Source organism: Pteropus medius, unplaced genomic scaffold, assembly GCF_902729225.1.
Source record: "Pteropus medius unplaced genomic scaffold, Ma_sr-lr_union100, whole genome shotgun sequence".
Taxonomy (NCBI): Eukaryota; Metazoa; Chordata; class Mammalia; order Chiroptera; family Pteropodidae; genus Pteropus; species Pteropus medius.
Window position 1 is genome coordinate 2,069,085 of NW_024356333.1, and position 9,473 is coordinate 2,078,557.

The 9,473-nt window shown below is 58.0% G+C and overlaps 1 protein-coding gene across 7 annotated transcripts in view; it reads left to right on the forward strand.

The window, feature by feature from the left end:
• Positions 1-2,591: 2,591 nt before the first annotated feature.
• Positions 2,592-9,473, forward strand: part of ZNF746 (zinc finger protein 746) — a 22,104-nt gene continuing 15,222 nt past the window's right edge. For 2 of the 7 annotated variants that reach the window (XM_039861342.1, XM_039861343.1), the window contains exons 1-4: positions 2,592-2,880; positions 5,825-6,124; positions 6,252-6,333; positions 7,229-7,342. In XM_039861342.1, coding sequence (XP_039717276.1) covers positions 2,857-2,880; positions 5,825-6,124; positions 6,252-6,333; positions 7,229-7,342 — 520 coding nt within the window. In that variant the 5' untranslated portion in view covers positions 2,592-2,856. Of the gene's footprint in view, positions 2,881-3,191; positions 3,438-3,599; positions 5,400-5,824; positions 6,125-6,251; positions 6,334-7,228; positions 7,343-9,473 lie in introns of those variants that run through there. The other 5 variants (XM_039861340.1, XM_039861341.1, XM_039861346.1 and 2 more) reach the window with 4 other exon arrangements.

Below are 9,473 nucleotides of genomic sequence, written 5' to 3' on the forward strand. Positions count from 1 at the left end.
GGTGGGTCACTCTCTGACTAGAGGAAAGTGATGAATTCTTGAGACCACAGTTCATCGCACCACACGTCACAGTCAGCTAAGATTTGCACTAAGTAATTACTTTATGCTCCGTAAATACCCCTGTATCAGGCACTGTAGGGAGAAAAGAGCAATAAGATATCGCGCCTGCTCTCGAGACACTTGTGTTCAACGAGGTGAGTTAGGACACTCTTACCTCGTGTAAACATTTTTCTCCAAGCGTCAAATAAATGGTACCCATATGAAAATTTATGAGCTTGGCCAAGGCAGAGTTGGCTGCGGGCTTGATTGGGATGGAAAGGCTTGGTGGAAGCGGTGGGGCGTGAGCTGGCCTGGGAAAGATGGGGGCGCCAGGTGCCTAAGAGAAGGGGAAAGAAGACAAAGCACGAGAGTGAAAATCCTCACGCCTGCCGTGACACGTATGTAGACGGACTGGGCAAAAAAACCTGGAAATGGTGGAAAGACCACTGAGGTCCTGAATATCAATCCTGGGGGTGGGGGGAGGGCCGGGGGCGGGGCTCGTCTTTGTTCTTTTTGCAAATGGGGGCTGGAGGGCCAGCGACCAGGGAGGCTTTGCAATGCTTCGGTGGAAGGTTGAACTCATTATTTCCCAAACTTGGCTGTGCCTCAGAGCCCCCCACCCCCAATCCCTACGAGAAGCTCATTAAAAATAGACCTGCTTTTAAAAAAGTTTTCCCCACAATACTGAGGACCCATCCCTAGATATTTTGATTTAGTCAGTCTGGGAAGGCATCCAGAAACCCATCACCTTCACTCTGATGAGGGGGACCTGAGAATCTGCTAGGCTAGGTCATTTCTACCTAGAAATGGCGCCGACATAGATCAAAAGTGGAATTTTTAAAACATCACATTCCTGAAAACTAGCTCTCATTTCTGATCGTTTTATTTCTGTCACAGGTGAAGGCTCCCTTCATTCGGTCTCGTACCTTAGCACTGTCCTGGAATGTTTTTCACGTGAACGCCACATGAACTTGGTGACCACCACTTCCTGCTTATTCTTTACAGCTCTCTCAACTCTGTTCTTCCTTTCTGTTCCCACTCCCCCACATTTGGTCAGACCTTTTCTCGCCTCGAGCTTGGACTTTCGCAGGAGTCCCTTGACTAATCTCTGATCCCTCCGCACATCGCCTTTAGGTAAATGTCTGTCCGCCCCATAACGGAGGGGCAGGGCAAGCCCTGAGAGCTGCGGGTGTCAGAAAACAGCTGGGCCAACATCAGGGAGAAAAAAATAAGGTGCAGGGAACAGACCTGCGGAAAGAGTTTAAGTGTCGCCCCCACCCCCACCACCAGCTCCTACCGAGGTTCCACTTTTATACACAAAGAAGAATGCATCGGTGACCCCCCCAAGCTGTAGGTTCAGCGGGGCTGACGACGAGAAGGCAAAGGGCAGGTTAAGACCCTGGCTGCTTGCCCTCAAGTCCCGCAGAAGCCTGGAGCACGTGGTGCGCGCTTTCCTCCTCCCGAGGAGCCCCACGTAGAGGAAATGCAGCCTTGTGGCCACGTGGGGGCCCCCTTCACAGGCTCCCTGCTTCCGCCGGCTCCGATTCGCCTCTTAAGTTTTTCCAATTTATTTACTTTCTCTCCTTGTTTAAAAATACCATTCTTGTTATTACAAACTGTTATAATATTGTTAACACAATTTTAAAATTTGAAAAAGTTCTAAAATGACAAAAACGGCCTGTGGTCTCACTGTTAAACTCATTAGACTCTTTAGACTATACGCTTCCAAACTTGTCACTATATATGGATAATATGTTACACACACACACACACATATATATAATATATATATTACATATATATAATATATATATTACGCACATATATATTCGTTTTAAAAATAAAAGTGGGATCATTCTGGACAGGCGTCTCTTAAAATATCATGAACAACTTCCCATACCAAGTTCTTCACCATAGTAACTTTAAACGATGGTATTGTGTTCCTCTGTTCATTCCACTGAAAAAAAATTATAGGTAATAAACACGTTTTAGAAAGTTCTGAGTGGCTGCCCATTGGGGTTTACCTATCGTTGGGAGAATTTTTTGTATTTCAGACCAAAGGTAGACGTGAGCTACAGCTGCCTGATAAGTAACTGCACATTAAGAAGCCCAAATCGCCAGGCGGGACCTAGATAAAGCCGCAGGGGCGACGTGGCGGGTGCCCTGGGGGAGAAGGCGCGGGTCCCCTGGGGCTCGCAGCGGGAGTGGCCGCCGTCGGCGCGGTCCCCGGGGGCGGCCCCGCTGGCCTCCGGAGCCAGGAGATTCTTTTTGATCACCGAGTCCCTCGCGGCGCGGGGGCTCCGAAGCCCGAGGCGCGGCCCGCGGCAGGTCGGGCGCGGGGACCGGACGGTGACTCTGCGCGCGCCCGGCCGTTTCTCCGGGGCTGGGGCTCGGCGGGTCAGGGGGTCGGAAGGTCGACGGGCCGAGGGGTCGGGAGGTCGCCGGGTCGGGGGGTCCCGCCGCGTGGGTGAGCCGGGGCGGGGCGGGGCGCGGCGGGGCGGGGCGGGGCCGGCGGGCGCCTGCCGTTCGCCTCTCGGGCTGCAGGTGGGGCTGTGCGGCCGCGCTGCCTCCAGGAAGCCTCACGGGCCTGCGCCGGCTCCCAGGATGCAGTGTGGACCGGCCGGGCGCTGACGGCGGCGGCGCGTCTGCGGACTGAGCGGCGCGGGCCGGCCAGCGGCGAGCGCGGCGACGCGGGCGGGGGAGCCAGGCCGGGCGGGCGGCGCCTGCGGAGAGGCCGGGGGCGGCCTGCGTGGGGCGGCGCGGCGGCGGCGGCGGCGGCGGCGACTTCCTCCGGGCCGGGCCGGACAGCGCAGGGCCATGGCCGAGGCGGCCGCGGCTCCGGTAAGGGCGGCCCGCGCGCACGGGCGCACGGACTCGGGGCGCGGGCGGCCGGGGCCCAGCACACGGCGCCGCAGGCCCTGGGGAGGGGTTCGGGGCGCCGGGCCGGGCCGCTGGGCCCGGGACTGCGGCGAGCGGGGCGCGGGGGCCGCCGGGGCCTACGATACCCGCCGGCCGGGCCCCCCATTCCGGGCCGAGCCCGAACAGGGCGGAACCGGCCGTCCCCGCCCCAGAGGCCGCCCCACGCCGAGTTCCTGCAGCCCCGCGCGGCTTCCTGCCCCCGCCCCACCCGCGGGCCCCTCCATCCCCGCGCCCCCACCCTCCCCGCGTCTCCTTTCTCTGCCCACCGCTCTGCCCTGCGTCCCTACCCCCCAGCTCCCCCCAGCGGCCTGGTGGCACCTGGGAGGTGTCCGGAGCGGCATGGATTCCGCAGACACCGAGTACCCTCTGAGTGCCCAGCTCTTCGGAGTCCGGGCGGAAGACAGCTGCCCCCGTTTGTAGAAGCAGGCAGGGCCCCGGCCCCGTTAGGCATCATTTTGTCCTCACAGCAAACCTAGAGGGTAGGTACTCATTCTCTCTGTCATGCAAAAGAAAATCCTGAGGCCTAAAGAAGTTAACTGGCCCAGGATCGCTCCGCTACGAAGTGTGCGAAAAGACAGTCTGTGTTCAGGGGCAGCAGACAGGTCCCCTGGCAAGAATAGTGCAAAACAGAGGCGAGTGCTTTCTGCGTCGAGGTAGGAACGTGCTTGCGAGGCAGGGGCAGGAGAGGGCAGGGGCCGGGCCTCTGCTCTCCGTTCCCTTCCCTGCCTGTGCCTCTGATTTGAGCTGGGCTCCGAGGGAAGGCTAGGATTTCAGGTCTGGAGGACGGCAGGGGGGCACAGAGGGGTGCCCCGCGTGCTCAAGGAACGAAAAGGTGGCCCGGCACCTGGAAAAGATGGCTCGGCACCTGGAAAAGACGGCTTTAGTCGTCAGGCAGTGGGAGAGGAGGCTGCAGGGAATTGAAAGGGCTTTGAATACCTGGACTTCCCCCCGCCCCGTGGGCGAGGAGCTGTTGAAGGATCTGGAATTCTCTCACCATCAGCCCCTCTCAAGCAGAGTTTTCTGCTTCCCTGGCGGAAGTCCGGGGCAGCGCCATATTGTCCAGCCACACTTTAGTAAGGAGCTGGGCCTGAGCAGAAACAGTCACCCCTCCCACCAAAGAGTGCGAAGGCCTTACATGCGGCACCCTGGCTCGTTAAAGTGGTAAGAAAACCGTAGAGATGCCTTACCGTTTCTACAGCAGGAGTTCGTGCAGATGCCCTTTCCTGCAGTGCAAAGGTGGTCGCGACGGCAGTCAGGTGCACTTGGAGGCCGAGCGACTGGGACTTCAGTGGATGGGGAGCTGGGTGGTGAAGCGAGAGGACACTTCTGGAGGATACTCTTGGAGGCTGAGACCAAAGGGCTGGGACTGATCAGAGAGGGCGAGCAGGGGCAGGGGTAGAGGTGCCAGCTCAGTGCAGTCCCGGCCACCTCAGGGCAGAACACCTGCCTCTGGAGAGCAGGGGTTGCACCCACATCCAGTTGTCATCCTCCACAGCTCTCTCTCTGTCCAGTTCTTCCCCATCCTTTGAGACGGCAGCTAAAACCCTTCTTCAGGTCAGAGGTCATCTGGTCCATCCTCCCCACAACCAACCAAGATTCTCCCACGCTCCATCCTTGACAGTTTTTTTTTTCTGGTTTCCACTCAGACTCTCCTGTCACCGTTTTCTGAGGTGTCCACCTGTGTTCTACTTCTCAGTGACTTTCTCTAAGTGAATCCACAGTGTTTGCTAGTAGTCACTTTATTTTGCAAACAGTCACCAACCATTTGTTCAGGACCCATTTCCAGAATGTTGTAAGGAACTGTCGATCCGCAGGCGCTGCCGGGAAAAGGCCCGGTAGTGGGATCCCCTGTCGGACCCCCAGGTGCGACCCTGCAGTGCGGGTGGGTAGGTGGGCCTGCCCTTTCACTTTCCTCAACTGCCGGTCCTTCGAGCCACCGTGCGAACTTCCCAGCACCAGGGAAGTCGCTGGCTGAGGAAGCACCGCGACTTTACGATGGGTGCCGTGTGTATAAGAGTCAAACCTAATGGCATGTGTCACCTCCCCCACAGTCTGGAAGGTGTGTCGCTGAGCCTGGGACAGCTACAAGAATGTCTGAGACCATAATTCTTCCCTTGGGAGGCGGGGCAGGGGAGAAAAAGTCAATCTCGGGGGCCCAGGGGACTCATGCTGTAGCAAAGTCTAACTTGGGCTGGTGGAGATTTGCAGCAATGGTGCTTTTTGTTTGGGGAGGGGGTCGGTGGCCGGGGAGGGGACAAAATCGGGTTGTCTTGTGGGGAGAGGAATTAGCCGTTAGATTTTGATGTTTATTAAAAAGAGACACGAGATGCTTTTTTAAAAAAGCAGTTGAGCAATGCCCTTGTTTGTGCCGTTTCAGTGAACCAGCTGTTTTTTTGCTAGGTCATCGTCGGTAGACAGTTCCTGTGCGATTATGATGGGAGGTACTGGCTGGGCTCTAGTAAATCTGCAGTTTGCTGTTTCTCCACTAAAACACCCCAGCAGTGCTCAGTCACCGTTTATTTAGCAGAATTGCACTGGGCGCCTGCCTCGGGCCATGCGCTGCGCCGTGAAAGGGGGCGGTGAGGTGGACACAGGAGCTGACCATAGGGTGGTGAGCATCACCAAGGGGTCTGCACGGCGTGCTGCGAAAGCCTGGAGGAAGGCAGCAGCCCAGACATGGGTGATGTCTGAGACACCCAGGGGAGGTAACCAGTAGGCTGAGATCTGGCAAGCGGCGGAGGGATTCCCACTTTCCACGTGCTAACTCCTGCCCCCAGCCCGGCTCCCCCTCGCCTACGGGAGCTGGGCCCATGGAACATGGCCGGTGGACTAATTGATGGTGATCTTCTGTCTTTATTTCTGAAAGATTTCTCCGTGGACAATGGCAGCTACGATTCAGGCCATGGAGAGGAAGATCGAATCGCAGGCTGCCCGCTTGCTTTCCCTAGAAGGTCGAACTGGCATGGCCGAGAAGAAGCTGGCCGACTGCGAGAAGACGACCCTGGAGTTCGGGAACCAGCTGGAGGGCAAGTGGGCCGTGCTGGGGACGCTGCTGCAGGAGTACGGGCTGCTGCAGAGGCGGCTGGAGAACATGGAGAACCTGCTGAGGAACAGGAACTTCTGGGTCCTGCGGCTGCCCCCGGGCAGCAAGGCGGAGGCCCCCAAGGTAACCTTGGGCCCCTGGGGTGGGACAGCCTAAGGGACCGTGCCTGTAAGTGTGGGTGAGCGTGCATGAGGCTTGTGGTTCCAGGCGCCCGTGACCTTTGATGACACGTCTCTGTTTCTCTGAGCAGGAGTGGGGCAAGCTGGACGAGTGGCAGAAGGAGCTCTACAAGCACGTGATGAGGGGCAACTACGAGACGCTGGTCTCCCTGGGTGAGGCTCGATACTCGTTTCTCTGTTCAGTGTGATCTGGGGAGCCTCGGACCTCTCTTCATGCTGGTGGGCTTTATCACAAGGATACATAAATCTCTAGAAACCTTGATCATGCAGAGTCACCTCCTCTCCCTAACAATGAGCGCTAATGATTCAGTTGAAAGGTCCCCTCTCCGTGGCGTGAAGTTCACAGGATGCCAGACCGCGGGGCCGGGGGGCGGGCCCCTCTCCTAGCCAGGCGTGGGGCATGGCTGTTTTCGTCCTGCTGAGAACTTGAAGCGGAGAAGGCTCCTACCACTCTCAGATCTGGGACGGTATCAACCCGCATTTGAGAAAGACTTCCTTTTAGCCTTCTCTTTTGAGCTGTGTGGCCTTGACTGACACGCCTCTGGGTCGGTGGGTCGAGAACGTGGGCAGACGGCGCTGCTTGCAGCCAGCACCATCTTCATGCTCGAGACTTTGCTCTGCGAGACCCAGAAGCTGCTTCTGTTTTCCTCCTGTGACGCCCCATGGAGAGAAGGCTCGGGCTTGTTTCTTCTGGGCGTGTGACCCCAGATCTGGAGGCAGGAAGGCATCCTCAGTGTGATGTTGTATTTCGGTTTGCAGAAATGTCCCACTTCTTAACGTGGAGACTGTCCCTGAGTTTCTTCACCTCGGCACTGTGACATTTTGAGCCAGGTGATTCTGTGGGGGGCTGTCACGTGTGGCAGGATATTCAGCAGCATCCTGGCCTTCCCCCACCAGCTACCAGTAGTACCTCTCCCCCAGACCCCAGTCGTGACGACCAAAAATATCTCTAGGGGGGACAAAATTGCCCTTATGCCAATGAAGAAATTTCATTTCTTGGCTGTTCTTGGGAACCACGTGGCAGAGCTGACCTTGTGTCTCTCCGCAGACTACGCCATCTCCAAGCCCGAGGTCCTCTCCCAGACCGAGCAAGCAAAGGAGCCGTGCAGCTGGCGCCGCGCCGGCCCGAAGGTTCCAGACGTTCCCGTAGACCCGAGTCCAGGTGCGGGGCTGGGAGGGGACCGGGGAGCCACCAGGCGATCGGCTGAAAACAGACGTAAAAGGCCGGGGAGGGTGTGGCGTCTCCATTTTGTTTGACGGTTAGGACCCGGGGCCTGCTCAGCCGGCCCTTCGGGAATGCTTTCCAGGGTGGGAACATGCCGCAAACCTGGTCTTTCAGGCCAAGAGACAGCTGGTGCCACCAGATTAGGGGAAGTGAAGGAAGGACACTGATATGGGAAGGTAGGAGTCGATTAAAGACAAAATTTAATTCGCTCATAGCTTTACGAGGAGTCAGCCTTGCCTTTAGTCAACAGCCAAATCCGATTTACATTCATTAGTAGTCACAGGACAGCGCACGCTCACCACTTCTCAGTGTGGGTTAGAACCGCAGGCTTATTTAAGGTGAACTTGGACACCCGCTGTCATGCGCAGGTTTTCCTGGAGCCAGTCAGCACCTTTGAAGGTTAAGGGTAGGACAGGTCGATACAGGAGACGAGCCGCGTGACTGAACTGAAGCCTGTGGCGGGTTGTGGGGTAAACGACAGTCTGTCCCTTGACCAGCGAGACCTGCCTCCTCCACAAGACCCCTTCTCTGTCCCCCAGCTTGGTTTCCATTTATCCGAACACCCGTGTGACTGAAAAGTCACCGTGTTTAATTGGTGACGAACGTGTCGCGTCTCCTGCGTTTGCTGTTCCATCACAGGCAGACTCTTGCTTTTCCGAGGGCAGACAGTGCAGAGCCAGCCGCGTCGTCAGCACCGGGAGAGCGTTCGCCGGTTTAGGTGCCAAGGCCAGTCTGGGAGCTGGAGGACAGAGTGGCAGAGCGGGTTCTGGCACAGGGGGCCTGCCGCTTCTCAGCCCGGGTGGGAGGTTCGAGGTGGGCTTGTTCTGTCGTGTTGATGACATACGTGGACGCCTCTCTGGTTTCCACACGGTCATAATGAGAGCGAATGGGGCCTGGAAATACGGCGGCTGCTGGCCAGAGCCCCACGGGCCCTGTCCTCCGACACGCGTGAACGCCACGCTGCCTGAGCCCATCATCTGGAACCCTGTGTGGCCTTATACCCCGCCGCCTCAGCGCAGGAAGCCCGGACCCCTGCTCGCCTGTCCGGGCTCGGTGCGGCCCATCGGACCCCCTCCCCACTTATCTCCAGCTCCTGACCCCCCACTGAGCTTTGTGGCACTCAGTGCTGAGCGGGACCCCCGACCCTCAGGCTCTTTTCTGAGCGTCCGGCCCATTCTTGCTCAGAGGAGACCCGGCTCCCACAGGGGCACCGAGTCCCTCGCAGCCCTGCCCTTGCCCAGGAGCCTCTGCCCCTGGCCTGGCAAAGCCCACGTCCTTGTTCCTTGTGCCCTCTGGGCCAGCGTCCCCCCTCCTCCCTGGAAACCCACACCTTTGGATCAAATGCCCGCTGTCCGTTTCCCGCCTGCTGCACACCGCTGGGCCTCCCTCCCTCCCGTCTCTTCCCGCTGTCACCCTTGGCGACGGCGGCCTCCACGAGGATGGTCTTGCAAACACCTGGCCTCTCTGTTTTTTGCCCCCCACCCTCCACTCCCTCTCTGCCACCCGCCGTGGTCGTCCCCCTGACTGCTGGGACAGTGATGCACCCCTTCATCTCTAAGCACACCCTCCCTGTCCTCCTGTGCTCACAAATCACACGTCCTGGGGCCCTGACTCCAGCTCTTGCCCTCGGCTCCCTCTTGGCCCAGCCCGGGTTCCGGGCCCATCATCACTCCCCAGCAGCCGCACGTGGCTGGAAGGACCCCTCGTCCCCAGCGGTTTCTCACCAGGGAGTTGGGGTGTTCGGCGCTGCCCTGCGGTCACTCGGTGTCTCCTCGGTCCACTCAGGAGCCCAGAGGTTGGCCAGCTACGGCCCACAGGCCAAATCACTCATCTGTTTTTGTAGCCTGTGAGCTTAGAATAGTTTTTATATTGAAGAAATATTTAATTGAAAAAAAAAAAAAAAAACAGAACAAAACACTGTCACAGCCCTCACCACCCCACCTGCTCATCCGCCTCCATCTGTGCCCAGTTCTCTGCTTGCTCCTGTGACTGTGACAAACCGTTGACCTCCCGTTAAATATCTTCCACTCAGCACTAGATCCCATCCCAGGCCACCTTCTCAAGGCCT